The sequence below is a fragment of the Delphinus delphis genome, chromosome 2 (assembly GCF_949987515.2).
Source record: "Delphinus delphis chromosome 2, mDelDel1.2, whole genome shotgun sequence".
NCBI classification, from domain to species: Eukaryota; Metazoa; Chordata; class Mammalia; order Artiodactyla; family Delphinidae; genus Delphinus; species Delphinus delphis.
Window position 1 is genome coordinate 148,492,245 of NC_082684.1, and position 27,537 is coordinate 148,519,781.

The 27,537-nt window shown below is 34.6% G+C and overlaps 1 protein-coding gene across 1 annotated transcript in view; it reads left to right on the forward strand.

Annotated features, from left to right (window-relative positions):
* The window catches only part of WDR72 (WD repeat domain 72), a 189,525-nt gene that overhangs the window by 89,610 nt on the left and 72,378 nt on the right, over positions 1-27,537 (forward strand). The window contains exons 14-17 of the mRNA XM_060003747.1: positions 12,417-13,234; positions 15,919-16,010; positions 20,038-20,117; positions 25,317-25,512. Of these exons, the coding sequence (XP_059859730.1) occupies positions 12,417-13,234; positions 15,919-16,010; positions 20,038-20,117; positions 25,317-25,512 (1,186 nt within the window). The remainder of the gene's footprint in view (positions 1-12,416; positions 13,235-15,918; positions 16,011-20,037; positions 20,118-25,316; positions 25,513-27,537) is intronic.

Consider the following 27,537-nt stretch of genomic DNA (forward strand, 5'->3'; position numbering starts at 1 on the left):
CAATTAGGAGAATCTGCTCCTCCAGATTTAATTTAATTTAATGGTTTAAAAGTTTTAATGTAGTTAGTCTGGATATTCAATTTAAATATATAGTTACTTAATTTAAAAGATTTTCTTGTATTTGCTGTTACAATCACATATTGTAATTAATTGTGCTTTGGTATGGTAGATCAGGTTATAATTGAATTTTACAAACATTTTCAACTTAATTTCTATAACTCCATGCTGACAGTGAAATAGCTTTAACTGAGATGTTGACATAGAAAACTTTCACCTTTATTGACAAAAAGTATGATTAAAAATTGAATGACATGCCACTTCACTCAAGACTTTAATAAAAGTTTTATACAGAATAAGTAATAGTAAAGTGTACTTAAAGCCAGGCCACTGATGTGGCCATATACTTATTAACAGTAGTTTTCTAATATACCTCTACTGCATTTTAAATATAATCACCGTACTTTCCTAATATTTCTAATAAATGCTTTCTCATTTATTCATTTTCTCTTTTTCTTTCATAGCTCCTTATTCATTTTTGTGAATATTATTCCTTCAATTTCTCTTTGATGATTTTTTTTTTTCAGTCCATTCTAAAGCATTGATTTCATCTGGAGTAAGTATATATCTCAGCTTTTATTTTTTAGCTATTAGATTTTCAGTGTTTTGGAATTTTGGTTTATAGACTCATTTCTAGAGCAATTTTCTTGTGTTTTTTTCATTTTAGTGTATTTTATTTTCCTCCCTCCCTCCCTCTACTCAGCTGATATTCTCTGTTGGTTTTACTGTTGCGTCTGTCTACCTTTTCAAGGTCCTCAGTCCAGAATAAGGCCTGGACCATACAGATACTAAGTATATTTCTGTCTAATTAGGGAATGAGCTTGTGGGTTGATTTAGTTACAAGTTAAAATTGTTCTAGGTCAGCTACCCTCCATAGTGACGTTAACCTCAGGGGCTAAACTCTAAAGCCTGGCACCTGCTTAAAGGCCTGTGACTTCACTTCCACACTCAGCACTTTGTGTTTCTGTCCCATTTTGGCCCTCGAAGATGTCTATTTTGTTTTTGAGCTTGTCTAAGCCTTTTAACATTTCTTTTAAAAAATATTTCATCCATCACTGGTATCCATTTGGAAGAAATAATTTGCTCCAAAGTCTAAACTTTGCCATCTTGACTAGAAGTCAACTGATATTTTCAAAACCTCTAGGATTTGTTAGTTTGTCATAAAACAGAAGTAGTTAATTAAACTTAAAAGCTTTTGCGCAGCAAAGGAAACCATAAACAAAATGAAAAGACAACCCTCAGAATGGGAGAAAATATTTGCAAATGAAGCAACTGACAAGTGATTAATCTCCAAAATATACAAGCAGCTCAATATCAAAAAAACAAACAACCCAGTCCAAAAAATGGGCGGAAGACCTAAATAGACATTTCTCCAAAGCAGACATACAGATGGCCAACAAACACATGAAAAGATGCTCCACATCACTAATTATTAGAGAAATGCAAATCAAAACTACAATGAGGTATCACCTCACACCGGTCAGAATGGCCATGATCAAAAATTCTACAAACAATAAATGCTAGAGAAGGTGTGGAGAAAAGGAAACCCTCCTACACTGTTGGTGGGAATGTAAATTGGTACAGCCACTATGGAGGTTACTTAAAAAAGTAAAAATGGAGCTACCATATGACCCAGCAATCCCACTCCTAGGCTTATACCTGGAGAAAACCATAATTTGAAAGGACACATGCACCCCGATGTTCACTGCAGCACTATTTACAATAGCCAGGACATGGAAGCAACCTAAAGGTCCACCAACAGAGGAATGGATAAAGAAGATGTGGTACATATATACAACGGAATATTACTCAGCCATAAAAAGGAATGAAATAATGACATTCCTTAGACATGGATCAACCTAGCAACTGTCATACAGAGTTAAGTAAGTCAGAAAGAGAAAAACAAATAGGGTATAATATCACTTATATATGAAATCTAAAAAAATGGTAGAGATGAACTTATTTGCAAAGCAAAAATAGAGTCACAGACATAAAGAGCAAACTTATGGTTACCAAAGGGGGAATGGGGGGATGAATTGGGAGATTGGGACTGACATATATACACTACTATGTATAAAATAGATAACTAATGAGAATCTACTGTATGGCACAGGGAACTCTGCGCAATGCTCCATGGTGACCTAAATGGGAAGGAAATCTAAAAAAGAGGGGATATATGTATACATATGACTGATGTACTTTGCTGTACAGCAAGAAACTAACACAACATTGTAAAGCAACTATACTCCAATAAAAATTAATTTTAAAAAAAGTAGCTGTCTGAAGTTTTTAGTAGCAAAGATGTAGGCAGCTACTGTAATTTCCTTTTGTATCCATGTACTGTATTCTCTGCTTTTTGTGGCATGAGTTTTAAAGGTAACTTCTTATATAATATATTAGGTATATTAGGTCATAAATTCATCTACGTTGCAGAGTTGTTTCTCAGAAAATTTTCTACTTCAAGAAATTGTGTTACCTTTTCTGTAAATTTACCATGTTTGTTAATCATCATATAATTTCTCAGTGGTAGTGTTCAATACACAGATACCACATTTCCCCCCACCCCCCATCATCTGTGCCATCCTTACTTGAAAAACTCCCATTGTCACAAATCTTTTGATGTGGATACTTTCCCTTGAGTATAGATACATTTTCTAGAATTCCTAATCTTTTTTCTGGCATGAACTACACTTGCAATGCATCAACTGTGACTTCCAGTTTTTTGTTTATTTAAAGAATAGGAAGAATTTAGAAAATTACAGAGTAACCAGAGTGCTGAATCTTTGTATATTTTTATGATTATTTTCTGATCTGCTACATGGCTTCATCCATACCTAGTTAAAAAGAAGTTGTTAGAGTGACTCATCACCATAGAGTCATTCAGATGTCAGGGAGGAAGAAAACTTTCCTGGACCCTTCTAGGTTCTTCTGGCTGGTCTAAGAGTTAAATTGACATGAGACAGATTAACAGGAGAAAATCAAATTTAATTTTATACTTATGGGAATCCCACAAACATGAGAGGGTTAGAGATAGAAAGGTAAAATGAGGTATATATGACATCCTGAGCTAAGGAAGGGGATAGGAGTCTGGGGCTTTCAAGGACAGGAGGGTCATTCACAGGATGATAAGCAGAAGAGCACATGTATGGGTAATTAGACGTTTGCCTTGACATATAGATGGAGCCACTTAGATAAAATCTATCTCTGGTTATAACTCTTTTCTGGGAAAAATCCCCAACTTAAATTCTTCTAGCTAGTTAAGGGAGGGGCAGTAGTTTCTCTTGAACTCTCAGGGTCTGGATTACCTTTAGTTCAAAATAATCCTCATGCAAAAGTGATACATTTTGGGGAGGCTAATTCTGAACCTCTATACAGATTACTAAACTTTGTTTTCTCAGGGGCTACATTTTACATGCAGAATTCCCCAATTTTTATATAACTTATTAAATTACGCAATTAAAGCTATAAGCCTGGGAAAGAATATTGAGAACACAAAGGTGAAAGTACCGACAAGCAAACATCATAGTTCCTGTGATTAGAAGGCAGAAAGTACAACATAGCCTACCAGTGGTCAGGAGGATTGTAAAGCATGGGTTAATCTGTTGAGTTAGCTGTTATAAAGGTCCAAACAAAATTTTTACTTTAAACTAAAAATAAAGTTATAATTATTAAAATGTGATTTATATTATATTTAACAAAATTTAGATTATGATTGTAATTATATACTACTTCTTTAGAACAAATCATGTGTTTTGTTTTGTGTATTTTTTTAAATTAAACTGTATGGTACATAATATGTTACATTTTACTTCATGTTTGAATTTTATATTGAATAATATAGACTTATTTTAGAAAACCATTTAAAAGATAATCAAGCGAAAACAAAAACAAAACAAAACAAGAAGATAATCAAGTGTTTCACAGGCCTCTCTTATATATTTTATGTTACAAGTTTGTCATTTGAAGCATCTGAATTAATTTTCTCTTCTTCAGTTGTTAACTGGTCTTCTCTGCTGGATTCTTATTAGTCAATGACAGTGGGTATGACTCAGATAGTTCCAATATCCCTGTCTGGATTTAGTGTAATCCTGCATTTTTAACAGTATTTGCTATTTACTTTGCAATTGGATTGCATTATTTGATAATCAGTCAGAACCTGACTGATGGATGTTAGAAAGGGAGGAGTGTTTGGGTACTAATTTTATAAATGATCAGCTCATTAGTAAATATTTTCATATAATGATTACTTTTTCTTCCTTATACATCTCAGTGAATATGGTGTTTCATAAAAGGAATGCTTAGCTAATGAGGACCCTCTGTATATCTTAGAAACAATAAATAAAAAAACATTATTCCATTGTTTGAAAAACTTAAGTTGATAATATCATCTGAAGAATAGATAGAAAAAAACAGACTTGAGAATCCTGACTTGGCTATTTACCAAACGGGTAACTTTGAACAAATCACTTTACTTCTCTGTCCCTCATTTTCCCTTGTGTAAGGGGAAGGGGTCAGATTAAATCATTTCTAAATTCTTCTTGCTCTAACAAAACTAAATATCTAAAATATTTGCCAGTTATAATCTATATGTTTTCTCCCTTAGGATTTAAATGTTTGTACTAGGTATTATTGCACAAAAATCACAAGAGTGAGCAGGTGAGTGTAATTTTAAGCATCAGTTTTACCAGCATTTTGTATCTGTGGTAGGTTGGGCAGGTCAGATTCTTTCAAAACAAACTCAGTGGGGGATTCAATTTGTTTTCAGGAAGAAGTTTTATCAGAACATGTTGTTAGACAGTGTATTTCCACCTTCAAAGACAGAAGGTAAAAACAGTCTTTTTAAACCATTTTGTCTTTCTGAATCAGATAGGAAAAGAAGAGGCACAACTGAACACAGTAAGATGAAGAAAAAAATAAGTGAATAGACATTTTTTTTTATAAAGATGTTAGACTTATACCTTCATACCTTTTACATTGTTTTCCTCCAAACGTTTGGGTCTTTCTTGGTTTTCTTTTTTACATGTATACTGGGCTGTTGAGAGTTTGAATTTTGTGTTGTTAACTTTAGTTTTACCTGTCATTTATTCTGGGTTTTTGCTGATAGTAGAAGAATAATTTCTGCCTGCTGGCCATCTGGGATTCTACTTGTAGACTTTCTGACTCAGTAGCTTTTCCCCAAATCTGTGTACTTCAGACAAAGAGCTCAGCTCTGTGTGCCTCTTTCTACTCCCCACCTGCTGTTTAGAGCATTCACATGTAGATATATCAGTACCATTTTACTCCCCAGCCTCACAAAGTTCAGAGGTTGGAATGGACCATTGTTCTTTAGTGCCACCCTCTTGCTGTCCTGATTGTAAACCATACCTCCACTCTTGCCTCAACCTGAATGTCAGAGAGTGAGACTAAACATGATGTGAAGCTGGGGAAAAAACCAGCACCTTCTGATGTATGCAAAACCTGGACAGTACATTTTGGGGAAGTATCTGCCAAGCAATCAGAGAGCATTCTATAAACAACATGTAAACTAATAACTTAAAATTTTATTTAGCCCTCACATTTTTGCAGTGACATAGATTGAATGAAATACTCTTGTATTTAATTATTTATTCTAGACTTTTTATTGTAACCAGATTGGTGAGTGTTTCTAAAACACTCCTGTTATAATGATGGTTTACATATACTTTATCATTCTAAAAGTAATATAATTACATTTCTGTTTTTACACAACATCATTCAGTCATGATTTAGCAGGTTACTGTTATTAGAATTCTTGTCTGAGTAATATATTGTATATAGGTAACATATAAATATAAATAAGTTTAAGAATTACTGTAACCTTTGCTACACATTACTAAAAGTTATGTATTGCCCAGTTCATGATATGTTAAAACCCAGGAATTACTATTATAGGTATTTATTTGCTTTCTATGTTACTTATGTCTAAAACAATGGTAAATATTGTTTTTCAAATCCTTTGGTGATGTGACTTTAAAAATATACTATTTCTTAAAAGATTTTAAAATGCTCAAACAATGATCACTGGCTAGCATTATAACATTTAATCATTTTAGTACATTCAAATATAACAGTGGTTTATACATATTGTCCAATGGACTTATTTCCAAATGGAAGCCAACTTTGTTGTATGTTAAATAAATTTGGAATAATATTTGTGATTTGAAAATATTGTAAAACATCCAGTTGCTCCTGAGGCTTAAGGTGATCACATTTAGGGACAGAAATTTAGGATTTTTTGTTTATGGCAGTACAATGGGCCTATTGTGGTGGTGTGGATCTCAAAATAAGAAGATGAGACCAGACCAGGGAATGTGTATACTGCTAGAATCATTGCTGTGATTTTTGAGTGGCCCAGTAATTGAGGAGGTCTAGCTGTTGTGTCCAGAGAATATTATTGCTTAGGGAAGTGGAAGTGCACAGGAGGGCAAAACCCTGTCTTCAGCCTGCTTCATTAACCCCTAATTCAAAAGAAACTATGGCTATAGTTTGTGAATAGGTGACTTCCTTGCTTAATACCCTTCAAGGGTCATAACTGCTCTTTGAGTAAATTTGAAACTCAACAGTTTGCAGGGCTTCAGTGTAATCTGGCTCCTGTCCTGTCTGTCTCATTCTGTAATACGTTCCCGTACTCTACTCTGTAGACAAACTAAGATTGTCACAGTGCATGATCCCTACATACCTTCTCACTCCTCTTCCAGCCATCACTCTAGGGGGCTTCCCATTCTCTTCCCTTTGCCTGGAATACTTGGCCTCTCACTTTTCTTCAGTTCATTTCTCCCTTATCTTTCAGATCTCAGTTTGGTGTCACTTCTGCTTAGACTCCTACTTGTATCTTTCAGGCTGAGATGCCTTCTTCAGATCTTTCTAGTTTCCTATATTTTTGCTTATACTGCCCTCATCTAAGCTATGTGGTTAGTGCTTGGCACATTTGTCTCTCCCCTCTGAGTGTAAAGAATGTGAGCTGCATCCATGCAGATGCTGGGTCTTGTTCTGTATTGGGTGGATAGCTTCTCACACCATGTTCTACTTAATACATACTCAGCAAGGACCTCTTGAATGACAGCTGAATGAAAGAAAACCAGGCATAAACCCAAAGGATGGACTGGGAATGGTAACCTTCAAGAACATGAAGTAGCATCTCAATTAGGGAAGATGATACTCAATATTTTTAAGACTCTTGATACATATTATCACAATAGTTTTGAAAAATGTTAAGGACATCTAGATCTTATCAGAGTTCACCTTGAAATGATCACTCAACAGTTTGGGATACTCTACTTTTTGTTTGTTACAAATCTGTGAAAATTCTAGCTAATTTAAGGGATCAAAACTGGTATAGTATATAAAATTTTATACTTGTTTCCTTTTTATTGGGACAAATGGTTTAAAAACTATTCCCCTCTGTGATATTTTTTAAATCTCCTTTTCTCATTTTTTCTCTTGAGTATATGGCTAATTAATTTTTGTGAGTTCTTTAAATATCTAAAATATTAGCCTTTGATCATTTATGCTGTAATTGTTTTTCTTACACTTTTAAGTTTAACCTGATTAATGCACTTTTTTTTTTAGAGGTACCTGTTAAAAATATTTAGATAGCCATATCTATTATTAATATTTTCTCTGTCAATTTGTATTACTTTTTTAAAACAGCTTTTGTTTTGTATGGTAAAATACAAATTTTTGTAGGAGTTTTAAAAATAGATATAATCAGGAGTCATAGGAAATCTGCAGTTTTGTAAAAAATCAAACTGTACTTTTCAAATCTAGGTATTTTCTATCGACAATATATGTGAAGTTCTTGCTGTGACATTATGTATTTTATAAAGGACTCTTTTTAATATCTACTTAATATTTTAATGTGTGCATATACCATAATGTTTTAGCCAAATCTCTATTATGGAACATTTACTTTCAGCTTACTGATATAGAAAATTTAACAATGAGCATTCTTTTTCATATAATTTTGTGCATCTTTGTAATTTTACCCCAGGATAAATTATTTTTAGAAGAATTTCTGCATCCAAGGGTATATAATAGTTTAAGGTTATTGATACATTTTGCTAATTGCCTTCCATGAAAGAGATACCAGCTTACACCCATCACGCAGTGTGTGAGAGTGCCCATTTTCTTGCTCCATTATCAAAACTGAGTATTTTAATTTTTAGTGTTCTTTACAAACCCAATTTCTGTCTCTTTGTAGGCTAATAGTCTGAACAACAGCGCTGATTAATTCTCTAAAAGTAGTGAATAAAGTAGTTTAAAATTCATCCTTAAAAATAATACATGTTAGTTTAAATGAAATTTAAGGCAACTCTTAGAGGTGAAAAACAAAATGAGAACACAAATCCAAACAGGAGAGAGAAAGCTGAAAGACCATTTGCTAGTCTCTGGGTTCTCTCAGCTTTGGTTTTAACTGTGACACAGGTAATTAGAGGTAATTAGAGGGAATGTCCAGGCCCAGTGTATTGATGGGAAGTTAGGTTGGAGAAAATTGTGCAAATCCGTTATTCTCTAAGAGCTGTATATGCAGTGAAAAAGTGAACCAAGGTGAGGGATATGTTCCACAAATGGAGATAATAAATATTTTTCTGTTGGTTTTAGCCCAAGATGGATGGGGGAAAGTAGGTTTGCCTGAAAATTGATAACCATAACCTAACTTCACACAGATTGAGGGTTAGGATTCACATTACTTGCAAGAAATGAAAAACTCTTAAGGTAAAATTTTTATTTAAATAGGGACCTGCTGGTGGTACCCCTGAGTACCTGGCAGTCAAAAATACAAATACTCTCTTGAAGAATGCATCTTTAACCCATGTCTCAAAGGATTCTCACCAATAATGTTTCACACATACACACACACACTTACAAAACATATAAGGAAACAGGAAAGCATCAGCAAAATAAAAAAGAGTCATATTCACAAGGATTTCAAAAATTGGAACTATAGATACAGAATGCAAAATAAGTATGCTTAAAGAAATAAAAGAAGGCTTGAAAAATGTAAGTAAGAAATAACTGACTAAAAAATGACCAATTTGTGAAATAAAACTTCTAGAAATGAAAAATGTAAAAGTTGAAATTTGAAAATCCATGGATAAGTTAAATGACATGATAGAGACGGGGGGAAGAAAACTGGCAAATTAGAAGAAATTCTGAAGTGATTGCCCAGCATGTGACACAGAGAGACAAAGAGATGAAAAACATGAAAGGGGATAGAGTGACAAATAGCTAATCAGAGTTCCATAAGGGGATAATAGGATAGAGAGAGAAGATATTCAAAAAGACAAGTCTGAGAACTTCACAAAATTAACGAAGGATAGGAATACTCAGATACAATGTAAGAAAGATTGGGGGAAAACATACACACCTAGAAGAATCACAGTGATTCTGTGATTCTATGCAGAATATTAAAGACAAGATCTAAAAAGCAGCAGAGAGAAAGGCCAGATGGAGTGACAGACTATCAGCTCTCTATGTGACATGTCAACCACATCAAAGGAAACCAGAAGACTGCAGAATAATGCCTTAAAATTGCTGTGAGAGAATAAGTTAAAATAGTATACTCAGCGAAACTATCTCCTAAGAAAAACATGATTCCGTTGAGAGGATGAACAAAGTCAAAGTTGATTCTTTGAAAAGAAAATAAAAACTGAGAAACTTCTGGTAAGAAAGAAACAAAAGCAACAAAAATAATGTCAGAAATGAAAAAGGACCCATAGTTATAGGTGTTACAGAAAGTTTAAAAATTATAGGCAAATAATATAAGCATCATTTTGAACAATTATAAAACTATCAAAAGAAATTAAGCACTATCTAAATAAGTGGGAGATATAATCCGGAATTTGATAAACATCCTCAAATTTATATAAAGAAGTAAAAGAACAGGATAGGAGAAACTACCCAATCACCTCTTAAAGTCTTTTCATGAAGCTGTTATACAATGGAGTATTGTGCAGTCATAGATAAATTGATTAATGTCCCAGGGAACAGAGATCAGTAAGAAAAGGACAAATTCACAAATAACGTTGGAATAATTGAATGTCAAAATTTTAAAAAACATGAAAATTATTCCCAGTTGGGAACCAAACACAAATATGAAAGAGAAAAGTATGAAAGAATTAAAAAGTTGTGTGGAACTTTAAATTTTGGGAAAAAAATAGGTAAATAATTTTATATCCTCTGGATACCTATAATTTTTAAAGTAAATATTTCATAAATTTGATAGCATTAAAATAGGAATTCAGTGTTCATCGTAAAACACTATTAAAAATAGAGAAACGACAGGCCACAAATAGAGAGAAGTATTTGGACCACATAACCAACAAAAGATTACCTCTAGAATGAATGTATAACCCTAAAAATCAATAAGGAAAAGACAAACGAAAGTTTATAGAAGCCATAGGCAGACACTTTATAAACAAATGTGAAAAGATAATGAAATATTGCAATGATAATTAATGGTAATAATTAAAAAAAGAAAATTAAAACTACAAGGGATACCATCTTATATCCCCATATTGACAAAAATGAGATCCTGTATTAATAAGGATGTGGAGCATGGAAACTCTTTATACTACTGAGACTACTGAGTAGTCTCTACTGAGACCTTTAAATTGATACAATTATTTGGGAAAATCTAACAGAGTTGAAGTTGTGCATATCCTATGAATTATCAGTGTCACTCTAGAAAGTTTTGCAGATGTGCACCAGAAGAAAGTCTTCACCAGAAGAATATTCACTGTGCTTTTTTTTCTTTTTGTAATACTAAATCTTGAAGATAATTTAAATATCCATTTAAATGAATAAACTGTAGTTATCATATAGTATAATACTTTATAGTGGTAAAAATGAAAGAACTACAGCTGTAATCATCAACAAATATGAATCTCACAATCGCAAAATTCAGCATAAATAAAGCAAATCATGGAAAATTATAAGCAGCATAATTATATTTTTATGAAAATTGAGAACATGCAGAATCAAATAGATTAATTAGGAATAGATATTTAAGATTAGGACACTAAATGAAAGCAAAGAAATCATAAACATGGAATTCAAGATAGTATTTAACCTCTGACAGTAGGCAGGGGTATTGAATCAGAGCAGGTTCTATTTCTTTCTTTCTTTTTTTTTTTGTGGTACGCGGGCCTCTCACTGTTGTGGCCTCTCCCGTTGCGGAGCACAGGCTCCGGACGCGCAGGCTCAGCGGCCATGGCTCACGGGCCCAGCCGCTCCGCGGCATGTGGGATCTTCCCGGACCGGGGCACAAACCCGCGTCGCCTGCATTGGCAGGCGGACTCTCAACCACTGCGCCACCAGGGAAGCCCAGCAGGCAGATTCTTAACCACTGTGCCACCAGAGAAGTCCCATAGTTTTACAAAAAGGATTTTTTCCGGCCTAATAGAACACATTTTCCCCCAAAAATATAGTCGTACACCATCATTTAAATATATGTGGATGATATTCCATTGTATATATATACTAATTGTTCATTCAACAAATATTTATAATACTGTATAGTAATAATAATACTGTATAGTAGCATTATTTTATAGGCATTGGGAACAAAGGGATGCACAAAACACCAGGGGTGGAGTTTGAGTGATACTGGGGAAGATATACAGTAAACAAATAAATATTTCATATAATATAAGGTAATAATTAGTACTATGAAGAAAAAAAAGCAAGGAAGAAGACAGAGAGTAATAGGTTGGCATGAGAGTATATGGTACTCAAGTAAGGCACCCTAAATGAACAGGAACATAACTGAATTGTGGGAGCCCACCATGCCAGTATCTAGGGCAAAATCATCTTAGAGAAAGAACAAATGCAAGTCCACAAGGCGAGCCTTTAAAATTAAAAAAAAAGTAATTTGATACTGGTTCACATTTAGGTTACTTCCAATTATTAAAAATTTTAAACAAATTTCGAGAGACCATTTTTGTTAAAAGACTTCTTAAATTACTGCAGGTGCTCTAACTGCTCTTCTCAATTTTCATACCCACTTTTCCCCTATTGTATGTTTTCATGGCTATACTGATAAGAAGATATGAAAGTGTATCTGGAAGAAAGTTAATCTGATCCCATCTTACTCTATAGGCCTAATTCATATCTTTTAGAGGAAAAAATGAAAGTTTTAGAAAGGAAAAGTTTTTCAAAAAAATTAGAATATAGAATGTTGAATTTAGAGGGGAATTTTTATAGCTAAGGCAAAAAATTAAAATGCCTTGGGTTGTGCTGCTACTTAATTTCTTTTTATGCCATTTTAATATCATGGAACTTTTAATAAAATCACTTAAAAATAAGAACTTTGACACATAAATTTTTAAAATCTCCCTTAGGTCGCTGATGCCAAGTGTTTCTCAGGACCTTTTAATGTCTTGCCTGTGAAGACAAAATGGAGTAACATTGGTTTTCATATCCTTCTATTTGATCTGGAAAACCTTGTTGAACTTTTGCTGCCAACTCCAATCTGTGACGTTGACCCTTCCAATTCATTCTATGGCAGTGAGATCCTGAGAAGAGCCAAAAGCACAGTAGAGAAGAAAACACTGACACTGAAAAGAAATAAAACTGCCTGTGGTCCTCTCTCAGTGGAGGCACAAGCCAAGCCTGTTAGTGAAAGCCCAGCCCAAGGAGAAAATACCATGAACTTATCAGAAGAAAACGATGGCATTAAAAGGCAGAAGAAAATAAAGAGCTCCAAAAAGATGCACCCTAAGCAATCTAGAAAAGTCAATGCCAACCTCACAATAGACACAGCTAAATTGCTCCTATCTTGCCTTTTGCCATGGGGAGTGGATAAAGAATTAGACAATCTTTGCATTAAGCATCTCAATATTTTAAAGCTTCAGGGTCCCGTTTCTTTAGGACTTGCTTCAAATGAAGATCACTTCTCATTGATGCTGCCAGGCTGGGATTTATGCAATGCTGAAATGAAAAAAGACTATTCAAAAGTAAATTTGTTTTCCAGAAAAGTTTTGGACTTGTCAAATAAATACACTTCCACTCTTCCAAATCAGGCTGGGATGCCAAGAAGACCGGAAAATAATTCTGATTCTTTGCAAGAGCCAAACACTATCTTTTACTTATTGAGCAAACTATTTTTAGTTAATAAGTTAGTTAGCATGCCTTTAGAACTGGCATGTGGAATTGACAGGTAAGACATCTTATTTACGACATTAAAAAATTATCATTATTTGTTATATTTAGCTCTCTAGCCGCCCTCCTCCCCCCTCCCTCCCTCCTCTCCTTCCTTCCTTCTTTCCTTCCTACCTTCCTTCCTTCCTTTAGATGAAGAGTAAATATGCAACATCTCCTTTAGCTTAAAACAATTTTAAGCAAATCTTCCTTTTAATTCTTTGAGATTGGAGACGACTTTGGGCAATACATCTATATGTTTTAAGATTTATTCATCCAACAAATATCCATTGCTCTCTTAATATGTGCCAGGAAATTCACAGTACTGGATGCTGAATGATTCAATAGATAGACAGATAGGTAGATAGATTCACACACACCTTGAAATCCATTATACTTGTTGTGAATTAAGTATGAACAAAAAACATTTAAATAAATGCCTATGATGATATACTTCATATATCATTAGGAAAGGAAAAACTTGAAAATTTCATACCTCAAATCCCACTGTTTAATTCATACTTCAGCATATTAAAATAGAAGAGGTTATCATTAATTCACTTATAGAGAGTACAGTTTAGTAATAATAGGCATTGTTTTTTGAGTGTTTAATATCTACTAGTCACCATGTAAGCCCTTTACATACATGATTTCACTTCATGTGCACAGCAAAGCTGGGGTTTAGGTACCATTATTTTGTTTATTGTATAGATGAGGATATTGAGGCTTATGGAGAGAAAGTATCAACCCCAATATTAATTCAGAGCCTTACAAGCTGATTCAAGGCTGGGCATCAGTATAACTCCAGAGCCTGATTGCTAACCTTGACTCTGTGTTAACCTTCTCCCACTGCTAAAATTCAATATACTTTTTCATAGTCTGATGTTAGAAGATTGGATTCAATTCATCAAGTGCTTACTGAATATGTCTTTAGCACTAGCTCATAGAAGAAATATAAATAAATTTCTCATTTGGGTAGGAACTAATTGAAATGATGAACATAATGCACATGAAATAAGTAGAAAACACTGAAGGAACAAGGAGAAATATTTGTAGTATAGGTAAGTATTATAGGTGGTCAGAGTAAAGAGAATAATTAGTGTGAGATGAAACCATCAGAAAGCCTTTATAGAAGATGTGCCGTTTGAACTGCTCAGTACATGGTGGTAAATAGTCCTTGACATTTCTATTCTTTGGTAAGAGCTCAGTTCAACAAATATCTGTGTCAGGTACTAGATAATAGAGTTCCTGCCTTCAGTGAACCTACAGTCTGGTAGCAAATCCTTATGGATTATGTAGATTCAGTGTTAAGCTCCCTATCATTATAATGCTTCTATGCTATAGGATTTTCCATTTTCTGTTTGGTGGCCCTAATAATGAGAAAACAGAGACTGTGAATTTCATTATTCATATACTTAATTTTCCTCTATTTTCTTTTCTTCTGTTCATTACTATATATATATATATATATATATATATATATATATACACTTATATAATATATAACTTCATATTTATAATTTATATATATAATATATATGTATTTTAATTTCAGTTAGGCACTTTTCTTTCTATTACTAAGAAAATTAAATAACACCTAAAGTATGATAAAAAAAATTGTAGTCAGCCAAGCCTGAAAACCTGAGAATGAACCCTGGTTTTGTTGTTAAACTAGTCATGTGGCTTTGGACTAGTCACTTAGCCCCTCTGGGCCTTGCTTTCCTCAGTTACAAAATGAGATGAATAGAATAGGTGATCATCAAGATTTTTTCAAATTCTTAAAAACAACTTATATTTGTTAGCCTAATCATGATCCCACAGAGCAGATGACGGACTCAGTTATTGTCGCCAGAGGTTTTCATTCTAAGTTTGTTCCAGATACTGAATACAGGATGGGAAGGATATATCTGGTGCCCTTTAGGGGAGATTAAGGGCTTTCAGCATGCTTTCCATTAAATGGCCTTAAAATCATTGCCACACTTTAGTTAATCTTTACAAAATTCTGCATTAAAACAAATTATTGAATGGCAGTGTCAGGATTAGAGACTGCTTCCCTAAATAAGCCATTTCAGATTTGATCTGCTATTGGAGACTGCATGTTATATTTAGGGAAATCGAAACAATGTGTATTGGATTTGTCACTCCAAATCCTTCCAATAAATTTGGCCATTTTGCTAACATTTCACTGTGGTTGTAAAGGTGGAGAAATCTTTTTATGCTTAACAACTGAGTGTGTGACGAAACTGAATTTTAAGGAAAGAGCTATCTGCCTATGAGAATATCCCTGGATAGTATCTGAATGTCCTCTCATTGAATCACTGGACTAGGGTAAAGCCTGTCTTCATCAAGTCCTGATGGTACCTGGGGATAATTTTTTGGCAGCTATGAACATATTAGGATTCAAAAATTTATTACATTAGCCACAAATCACATGACCTGAAGTCGCAAGGCCCCTCCAGTAAAAGTGGATCACAAGATAATTCTGGTAAACTAAGATTCACAATTCACTTGGGGTTAGGGTTTTAGGTAAGTTAAAGTGGGGAAAAAAGATTCACCGAAGAGAATAATGTCAAAGATATTGCTAAAAATAATGTGTTCAATTCCCAAATTTGTTAAAGTGGTCATGCAGTCATATCGTCAATTTATTTCTCAAAATGTTTTTTATACATCTTTAATAATATCCTTTGAATCTTATTTCAACAGTTCTTTCACAATGGAGTCTGTGCATAAGAAGATGAAAAGTCTTGGGAATGATATTTTAAATATTTCAAGCTTCTACGGTTATTTACAAAATGGTAAAGGAGTTACAGATATGGTCTAATAATTTTTTTTCTTCTATGAAATAAAAGTGCTGTAACTGGATAGCACCCTACAGTTTAGAATAAGAAGTGTGCATGTTTATTGTTTGATTCAGTCTGTATTTTACATGGTTATAGTTTTGTATTCTGTCTATATTTGAAATATACATGAAATTTTGTTATTAAAGTAAATATCTTATAAGACATGTAATATGATAGATTTCATCAAATGATCTTTGAAATACCTAAAAGTATGAAACTTTTCAGCAAAGGAAACATTTGAATATTAAATTAAGGTCATATGTGATTTATGGGGAATTTACTGTATCAATATCTTTATTACCAAATAAGTAATTATTATATTAGAGAGTTTTACAGTTATTTCAGAAGATTATATAATGGTCCTTGAATTCTTCTGAGTAACAGTCTTGGTGTTTAGATTTTCTTTTGATGCCAAATGGCTAATTCATCTCTAAAACCTACTTCTCCAAATTTTTGACATCTCATTAAATGGCAGTCCCATCTTTACAGTTATTTAGGCCAAGAACTTTAATGTCATATTGACTTTCCCCTTTTTTTCTTGTACCCCACATCCAATGTTTTAGTAATCATGTTGGTTCTACCTCCAGAATATATCCCAGATTCTGACTGCTTCTCTCCACCTACATGGCCAGCCCCCTGGTGTGAGCCTTCATCCCCTCTTGCCTGGATACAGAAGGCTCCTAACTACCCTCTGCTCCTGTTCTTGGTTCCTACACTCTATTCCCAACCAAACATCCAGAGTCATCTATTTGAAACTAAGTCAGAACCTCATGCTACTGCTTAAAACCTTTCAGTGGCTTATGTTTCACTCTGAATCAAAGCTACAGTCCTTAGGATAGCTCACAAGGCCCTGTATAACCTGGCTGCTCTACTTACGTCATCAGACACACACCCCCATCTGACCTCATCTCTTTGTACTCATCCCCTGCTTCACTCCTTCCAGCTTTGCTGGGCTTTTTAACTCTTACCCACACATGACAGGCAGGGTTTAGGGTCTTTGCACTGATTGTTCCCTCTGTCTAGAATGCCCTTTCTCCAGATTCCACAGAAGTCAACCTGCTGCTCCCCACCTCCATCCTCCATCCTTCAATTCCTCCTCCAATCCCATCTTATAAGTGAAGGTGCCCTCCCTTCTCCCCCGCATACCCTACCCCTTTCCCTATTTTATCATAATCCTTTTCACTATCTGACATGCTGTATAGCATTTTTCCATTTGCCATCTACTTCCTGCTACTCAAATGTAAGCTCCAGGGAGGTTATTGGGTTTTTTTGTTGTTTTTTTTTTTACATCTTTATTGAAGTATAATTGTTTTACAATGGTGTGTTAGTTTCTGCTTTATAACAAAGTGAATCAGTTATACATATACATATGTTCCCATATCTCATCCCTCTTGCGTCTCTCTCCCTCCCACCCTCCCTAGGTTATTGTTTTTTATGACAGTTTTATTCACTGCTGTGTCCCCAGTTCCTAGAACAATGCCTGCAAGGAATTAAGCAAGTACTTTTGGATTAATGGATGAATAGAAAATAGAACAATGGTTTTGGAGATAAACCACTAAGGTTCAAGATCAAGTTCTGCCACTTACTACTTAACTTTGGGTGTATCTTTTACTCCTTTAAAAGCCGAATTTACTGCATTTGTAAAATGGGAATAAGATTCCAGAATTGATGTGCATTTTGCTTCCAAAGTTGTGCAGTATGTGATCAATACATTGGTATGACCTGAACAACACTGCACAGTGGCCCTCTCAGGGCTACTGAAAAGAATATTCATTTGGGATATTTTAAAGTGAGAGTTTATTAATAGCTTCCAATTATTAAGCCCCTAGTATGTCCAAAGAATTATGCCAATGACTTTACATTACATATTACCTCAAATAATATATAAACAGCAGTGCACAGTAGGAGGATCTATCTCTGTTTTACCCTTGAGAAAATTGGGACTCAGAGAAGTTAGATGATTCACTCATAGTCAACCAGCCGACAAGCTGAAGGGCTAGGATTCCAGTCCAACTCCGTCTAATTCCACACCCCTGTTCTTTCCACAATGTCAGGCCACTTCTCATATTTATGATTATAAGTCATGATTCCTCTATATGATCCAGTCTGGATTGCCAGCCTTCTCCTTAGATAGTAGCCCTTTTTAGGGTTATTTGCTCTAATTTTCATTTTTTTATAACACTGGGAAAGAGACTAGAATTTAAGGTGCAGTATAAGTAGTTTCTGCAGAGACTTAGGGATTTGCTAACCAGAGCCAAGGAGGCCCCAACTTTTCCTATGACTTCCCAACCAAAGCAGCCTGAGCAACTAGTGTTATTACTGAACAATCTCCCTGATGTTGAGAGGTGGCATTTATAGCATTTAAAATTCAGTTAGGTACTAAGGAAACATAGTTTTATGCTTTATAGTCGCCAGATGGGAGGTGAAGGGAAAGGAGGGATTCACTTCATGCTATTAATTCTATAAAGTCCAAGCCTGAGGAAGCCTGGGATGTTTTCTTTTTATCTTTCCCCCTGAAGTTATAATTAATTCTTTAACTCACTGTTATTGCCCAGAAAAGTTGGCTCTCATTTCCATCTCATATTAAAATTTTAACATCACATTAAAGTGTGCTGTGAAGTACCCCATGATGCCAGTAAGTAGTTACGGTTGCGACCGATACTTAGCTTTGATGGTGGAATCACAAGGTCAACAAAGTGAGAGAGGGAGAAAGGAAAGCGATCAAAAGAAAATGCTCTGTTACCTGCTGTGCTCATGAAGAAATGGAAAATACGACTTCAAACTCATAGTGTTGTATCATATCACATCTTTTATGTACTGTTCTTGGGCATTTCAAATTCACATCATAGGTTCCATCAGGAGAAAATGATGATATTAATGAGCAGAAGTTTCTTATATATTTCTTTCATATTGTCAGTTTACATTATATCAATACCTTCTATTACATTTCCCTTCACCACTAATGTGAGATATATACACACACACACACACACATATCTATTAATATATAAAATGGTAATTCAATGAAAAGCATCTTGGACTAATACTAATTTAAATAGTTGATCCAGGATTTCAAACATTAATTTAAATAGACAATTATAGCAATTTTCCCTCCAGTGCAAGCCTGCATCACTCTTCCTTATCTCGCTCCTGGATCTGGCACCTAGATAATATACTTTAGCCATCAGAAAGCCTTAATTCATTGATTTTTTCATTTGGATGATAATATGTTCATTTTCAATTAATGAAAGGGCACTTATTAAGTGCTTTTTTGTGTAGGGAACTGTCGGACACTCTATGGATCAATTTAAATAAACCAAGCCATAGCTCACTCTTAAAATTTCACACTGAACATTAGGGCAAATAGATAGAAAGGACATTTAAAAGGGCAAACTTAAAAAGAAACAATACATAAGAAAATGAGTCAAATTAAAACATAAGTGCTATACCTATTGATCAGAGTAGTATAGCTCGGTAAGGATGAATCAAAGCAAGTCTTTTATAGGATTTTCTGTGTGATAGATACTGCTTCATGGCAAGGTAGAATTTCAGGGATTATTTGTATGAGGAAGGCATTGTAAAATTCAGTGATCTGTTTTGGGGGGAATGTTGGTCATTGTATTTTGTTGGCAAAAAGGTACTGAAATGGGTTTAAGGTATAAAGATGAATTTGATTTGATGTGAATGTGTATTAGTATAGTTGTTAGAAATATATATATATATAAGTTAATTAATGTTTCTTGACTCTGGCTATATATGAAAATCATCTGAGATACTTCTAAAAAGTATTAATGCCTGCTCCACCCTCACCCAGGGACCTATTAAACCAGAATCACTGGAAGATTGAACCTGGGCATCGGTGTTTGTGGGAAAAAAAAAAAGGCTCCCTAGGTGATTCTAATGTGCAGCCAGGGTTGAAGATCATTGGGCTGCATCCATGTGTAATACTCTGAAGATATAAATGTGTTCTATATATTTCTAGGTAAGAGTGAATCCCATCTACCTGAAGCTGACGTTTCACTTTTGAAGCTAATTTCCTGTTGGAAAGACCAGTCTGTCCAGGTATGATATGGTTCATGTTCTTGAAGTTATTGGAAGAGTTCCTTGCTGCTGTGGTTCATTCATACTCCCCTTTACCTGACAGTATACGTGAGTAGGTACTCTTGTCCTCACATATTTTCTTCCAGGGTATTTCATTTAATAGGACTAACGCAGAGACTAATAATGAGGGAAAAGTGGAAAATAACATGCAAGGATGAACCAAGTTAAGAGGCATGAATAGAAAGGGCTGAGGAAGGGATGTTTATGTTGTTACAGGTAACTTATTGCCCACTGAGGTTTCAGTTGGTGGCAGAAATGTCTACTATTTGATTTCAAAATTGGATATAAAAGTCCCTAGGCTTGCGAATTTGGTAGGTATAATTAGAAATAATTTTTCTATCATCTGTGAGCTGATATAGAGAGTTGGTTTCCTCAATGTCCAATTTAAGTCTTTCTTCTTCTTTTAAGGATTTTTTTGTGGATAGCTTTGAACATTGTACAATAAATATCTGTGCATTGATTAGATGAATATTTATTGGAACTTTATTCTTCATGGGCTTAATAAATGTCAAATTTGCAAGACAAGAATAGCAATAATTCCAATTACAAATGGTTAATTTTGGTTACAGGAAAACAAAGAAAGTCAACTCAGAACAAATTATGGGGGCTGACACCATAAAACCAAATAAACACAGTTGGGATGGTTATTAAAGCCATGGCCTACATGATTTGCCCCTCGCCTAACCTCTTTCTTCATCATTCTCCCCCATTCTCACTAGCCACGTTGATCTGCTTATAATTTCCAGAACATACAAAGCTCATTTCCACCTCAGGACCTTACTATTCTCTCAGGCTGGAATTCTCATTTTTTCCATTCATCATTTGGGTATTTGCTCAAAAGCCAACTCCTCAGAGAAGTCTTCCCTGATCACTCCATCTAATATTGTCACCATACCTTGCTGCCCCATGCTCCAGTTACCATCACATTATCCAGTTTTATTTTCTTTGTTGTGTTTGCTTTCAGTGGAGATTATACCATTTTCTTTTTTTGCTTGCTTATCTTCTGTCTTTTCACTGTAACAGAAGCTTGCTGAGAGCCGGGACTTTGCCTGTCTCACTCACCCCTTTCACCAGTGACAGTAGCCAGTCAATATATATTTAATGAATGACTGAATGGCTCTGCAAAAAGCATCTGTGATAATCAAATAAATATTAGTATATGTTGACTTTACCAGCATATTTACAGTCACCCTAAAAGAGTCTCTATCAAAGGTGGGATTTTTTTTCCCCCAGTAGCCAAAGAATTTCTCAACAGGGAAAACAATTCTTAAGGAAAAAAGAATTCAATCAAACAGTTATCCTGAGCTTCTCTAATTAAAGATCTTTTGTAGTTGTTCGTTTGACCTTAAAATAAATTTTAATGTGGTTTGGATATGTTTGGACAAATGGAACTTAAGGTTCTATGATTCTATGACCTTGTGTAAAATGCTGGTAGCAGGACAAATATTACTAGAGCATTTATTACTCACTCTGTATGAAGTTTAAGCTTCAAAATTCTCCTCTCATTTCTGCCACTAACCTGATGAATGACTCTGGAAGATAGGTTTAACTTGTTGATTATTTATTTTACTCATGTGTAAAGTGAGAATGAGAATTCCTGGGGCCCTCAGGAAAAACAGAGGCTCTTGCAAGTATCCATATAAATGCTTCATTAACCAATCCTCAAATTCCTTATAAAGCTGTTCATTTAAGCAGTTAGTCAAATCATGTTAATTTGAATCTGCTTTTTAATGTATTTTAGGAACACTAGGTGGTAATGGGATGGTTTTGTAAAAAAGAGCATAATCCTACTTCAGAAATTGAAGGGGGCGTACCTTTAAGGGAATGGGTAAGGATGAGTTAATTTCGCAGATGAATGAGTTTGTCTGGAGATTGTTTTTTGTTTCTCACACATGAAATATACACAACATAGAAATAAATGCTGGAGAAGCAACAGCAGGTTTTGAGGTTGCTAACTTGAATGTCTCTGTAGCAGCACTAACATTCTTTGGATTTTATAATCTGACACTAGTGGGTGAAATCATGACATCCAGGCCTCCTGAGAGAAGTATTGCTATTCCAGGAGATGATGCAAGACATGAAAGGCTCATGTGAGCCTGAGTGTTGGGAAAATGCTTCTATACCAGAAAATCTGGACACCGAAACCACAAGCAGGCCACAGGGGCCCTTAAGAGTCTTTATAATACTCTGTGCTATTTTACAATACTTTGCTGTTTCAAGGTGTTGGTAGAAAACCATTAACATTTTTAGCTTGCTATGGCATAGTAATACTTCTAGTAAAAAGTATATGGCCCAGATGTGGCTCTCTTTCCCCAAACAATGGATTTTTAAACATTATTTTAAATCTGCACATTCCTTCATAAGCGTGTAATGCTTTGCATATCCGTCTTTTCAGGAAAACTGTATATGCATTTGGAAGACAGCTTTATAGCCATAGTGCTTTCAATTTCAGCTCAGTATTAACATCACAAAGTTATATAAAATAATGTCTACAGATTTTATATTTTGTTGGGAAAAACTCTATGCCTACTACCTATCTACAAAATTCATCTACTCTGTTTATATGCTAGAGACACTTAAGTACTGACAGTCAGAAACTATCATTAAATTTTACTTTCCATAGTGTATATTTTTAAAGTATACAATATCTATTTCAATTCCATTAGCCTGGTTTTAGGGCTCACTGTATACCAGATACTGGAACATTATTATATGCTTATATAAGTTGTACCATTTCTCTGTGTATTGACTTCACACTGAACACAAAGCGTATATTTTGAGTTTGTCTCCAATTGGGTATGTGCCATTCTGTATTCACTTTTAAGTTTTGTGGCTCTGAGTAACCTGCTCATTGTGGTTAATATGTTTCATTCTGCTGTTTCTGCTTCATCTTGCTTTTTAATGATACTCATATTGATTATTCCTGCAATATGCATTTGTAGTGACAAATATGTCAAAAAGTTTCAAAATTTAACAGGTAAAAACTGATATGGTCATGATATATAAATCTAATAATTAGAAATGTTAATTGAAGCTGCATAAATCCCTGTATTTTTTTGAGAAAGAATATTGATCCAAGTTGTTATAGAATCCCATGGGAGCATATGGCCAAACTGCCCATTCTGAGGGATAGACCATAGTCTGGATGTACTACAGTTCTGAGGATTTCCTCTAATATCTTCCTGATTTTTATAGGTATGAACAGAAGCAAGTTCCATACAGCTTTCTGTGATTGAAAGCTCTCATCCTAGCCTCTCTCAGCATCACAGACTGTTTTATAAGTATGGACATGAAGTCCCAGAGAAGTACGTGACTTGTCAAAAGTTACATTTGTAGTAACTGTCATAGTCAAATCAGGAACTTGGACCTTCTCATGTCAGATTGAGAGCTCTGTTTACCACACCATTCATGTCTTGGAAGCAGTGCTATCAAATAAATGTGTGGCAAAATTAAAATGACATAAATTCGGTGTTGTAAAATTGTCCATGAATAATTAATACAGGTTATCCCATCATAATATCTACATGATAAGCATGATTCACTTATTGTGATATAGAATAGTATATGTTAATAGATAGCATAGCTAATAGTTAATATACAATGTATCTCAGCATATGGTAGATATTAATAAGCATGACTCATCAGTATCATAATGTGTAGAATTCTATGTTGTGTTCATGGCATGCAACAGCTTTCACAGTGTTGAGTATCTCCTCACATGATGTAAGCATTATGTACCTGTATTGTGACAGGCAGTACTACAGTGTTAATAGATTTGGTAAGCAATAGTAAAATCATATCATTCATTAGCCTTTTTTCATGACCCAACCAAGCATCTGACTGGACAAGAATAGGGGGATGATCAGTGATCAGGCAGCTCCTCTGATACTTTCAGGAAACTCCCTATATTTAAAACTCTAGAATAGAGTTTAGAACCCAGTTCCTTCTACTCCTGTAGTTTACCTAGCATCTGCCATCAGCAAAAACTCTCAAGTGTCCCTGGAACCTAAAGGTCTCACATGCTACCAGGACACATAAAAGGGACTAAATACATATTTAAATGAATACCTACTCTGTTTTGGGCATTAGCATCTCTTGATCACCAGTTTCAGTGGTGTTGTCCCAAAGCCCTAGCTCTAGGCATCCTATGGGCAGACTGGGAATAAGGCAGAGGGGACGATGGCAATTATGGAACATGAGTCATCTTGACAGAGGATAGGCTTTTGAAGGGAAAAGAGTAGGCATTGGGACATGGCTATGTTAAAGGTTTAACTATCAGCCAGGGGAGGATATTGGAAAGGTGTCCCAAGTTCATCTAGATCAGCAGTGCCCTTCCTTTTCTCTCACCAGTTCAGGTCTTGGCTTTCCTTGAACTCTACCTAACTCCTGGACCTTACCTCATCTCTTACCAGGAAGGGGCTAAGGTACTGTCACTGGCTTTTTACTGAGATGTAAGAGTATAGAACCTTGGGAGGACATATACTACTAAGGACATAGAATCAGGGGTTAGAAGGCCTGTCCACCATGTCTGTGTGGAACTTGGGATGTCACATCCCAGGTTCTTCATTTTTAAAAACATATTGGATTAGATGCCCTGTGCTAAATATCTCCCTTCCCCTTCCCTCAACCACAGGTCCTTGACTGGGTAGGTACAATAATCAGAAGGCAGGCTTTGCAGTATTTTAAGCCATGTAAAACCATATACACATACACACAGTTTAGTGAGATTTACTATTAAAGTCTTGTCTTTAACTTTCTGTATTCAACCTAGTTTAAATCAAGGGTTTTTAGCTAAATCGTGTTTTAGAGCTAGACATTGAGGTACTAAACCTGTCTTTCAGAACAATGTGATATATTAAAAGTTTCTTTATCTTCTGGTATAAATGAAAATATTTTATGAGAAAGAATTGAGAACTCCCTTTAAACTTTCCTTTTACATTCTCTTGAGGTTTTTTTAAAAGAACAGTATGATGATTTGGGTGCCAATTTTCAGTAACTGCATTTCAATTGTTTCAGATGGTAATTTTCGTGGAATGGAGCATTCCAATTTATGTGAGGCTTATTCAAATCAAAATTCTAGACTTTGGGTTTTATATAAGACTCCAAGCATTTATGATAACACTAAAAATAATTCATTAAAAAAAGAAAAAAACTTTACAGGTAACTGAAGCAATACAAGCTGTTCTTTTGGCGGAAGTTCAACAGCACATGAAAACCTTAAGAAAGACTCCAGTCGACAGTGAACCAGTGTCGGTGGCAGAGAATGGTGACTATGAGATGACACAGATCCTGCCAAAGACTGAATGGGCCAAGGAGCCAGAGTTACAGTGTATTACAGACACTTTGCCTCTGCAAAGTAAGTGCAAAATTTATTGGTATGCTCTTTCATCAGAACTTTTTCTACTACTCAGAACATTTTGAGAATGAGTTCAGAATGTATCATTTCTGCAAAAACCAAGCCAAGTGCCCTGTTTCTGACCTTTTCTGCTATCAGTTTCCTCATATGTCAAGTTTCTAATTCTAAATTCTATTATAATTAATAAATTCTTTACAGAACAAAATTTATGTTATTTATTAAAATGTTTTAAAGTTAAGTCAGTAAAAATGAAAACAGAACTAACAGTAATAGCTTAATGGGACATACATTATAAGGATACCCTGATAATAATGGGTCCTAAATTTGTTTTCATTTGATACCATGGTAATAGCCATGTGCCATTTTTTTTTCTTTTCTGGGAGTAAGAAATGTACTACAAACTAAAATTGCACTGTTTTACAGTTGGACCACTTGATTCTTTCTATAACAAATTTTATCATTGTAACTTTATAATCATAGTGTTTATGGTTTTGACTAGCAACTGAATCAAAATTTCTGCTGTAAAATGTCATCTGATTTTTCAGCCTGTTAGTTGTGACTTAAAAATGAAAATTAAAAAACAGTAAAAAATCATTAAGTAAAAATTTGATTTTCAACTTCATTAGTAAGGTTTTGATGAACAAATGAATTTATAATACAATTAAATATATATATTTGTCAGGAAAACATGTTACAAATTGACATGTTTCAGGTTGAAAGAGATTTTTATTTGGGACTCAGAGAAATGTTGCTATATTTAAAATGTTAACTCTTAAAACAGGTGTCATTCTTAAAAATGCATTATATTTATTTCTTATTATTTTTATAAGATTACTGACTAGAGAGCATTATGTAGTGAGAGAGTATATGCAGCAGGAAAAGGCTTTTTCAGTAAAGGGCAAAGATCAAAATAGAATATTTTCTAATGCCAACACAGTCAGCAAGGCTGGTAAATTCAATAAGTAATTTGTTAAAACTCAATGGCAATTTCAAGTCGTTTGTTTACTTGTTGTCAAGAAATTAGCTTTAATTATCTGGCAAATTCACCCACTTTAAGACACTTCTTTTTGATCATATCACAAAATTGTAGTTGTATTACACCTTTCAAGCAAGAAGTAGAAAAATTCCTTTTTAAATTAATTTTCAATGACTATATTTGTGTTCTTGATTCACTTGAAGAGGCACCTGTAGTGTCATTTAGTAGGTTTCTTCCAACTCTCCAAAGACAGCTAGTGTGTTCATCATGTGTTAACTCGCATTAGGTGGTATTTCTGTGCCTTATCCATAAACTTTATTTATTTTTAGCATCTTTATTGGAGTATAATTGCTTTACAATGGTGTATTATTTTCTGCTTTATAACAAAGTGAATCAGTTATACATATACATATGTCCCCATATCTCTTCCCTCTTGCATCTACCTCCCTCCCACCCTCCCTATCTCACCCCTCTAGGTGGACACAAAACATGGAGCTGATCTCCCGGTGCTATATGGCTGCTTCCCACTAGCTATCTATTTTATATTTGGTAGTGTATATATATCCGTGCCACTCTCTCACTTTGTCACAGCTTACCCTTCCCCCTCCCTGTATCCTCAAGTCCATTCTCTAGTAGGTCTGGGTCTTTATTCCCATCTTGCCCCTAGGTTCTTCATGACCTTTTTTTAATTTATTTTATTTTTTTTTTTAGATTCCATATATATGTGTTAGCATATGGTATTTGTTTTTCTCTTTCTGACTTACTTCACTCTGTATGACAGACTCTAGGTCCATCCACCTCACTACAAATAACTCAATTTCGTTTCTTTTTATGGCTGAGTAATATTCCATTGTATATATGTGCCACATCTTCTTTATCCATTCATCTGTTGATGGACACTTAGGTTGCTTCCATGTCCTGGCTATTGTAAATAGAGCTGCAATGAACATTTTGGTACATGACTCTTTTTGAATTCTGGTTTTCTCAGGGTATATGCCCAGTAGTGGGATTGCTGGGTCGTATGGTAGTTCTATTTGTAGTTTTTTAAG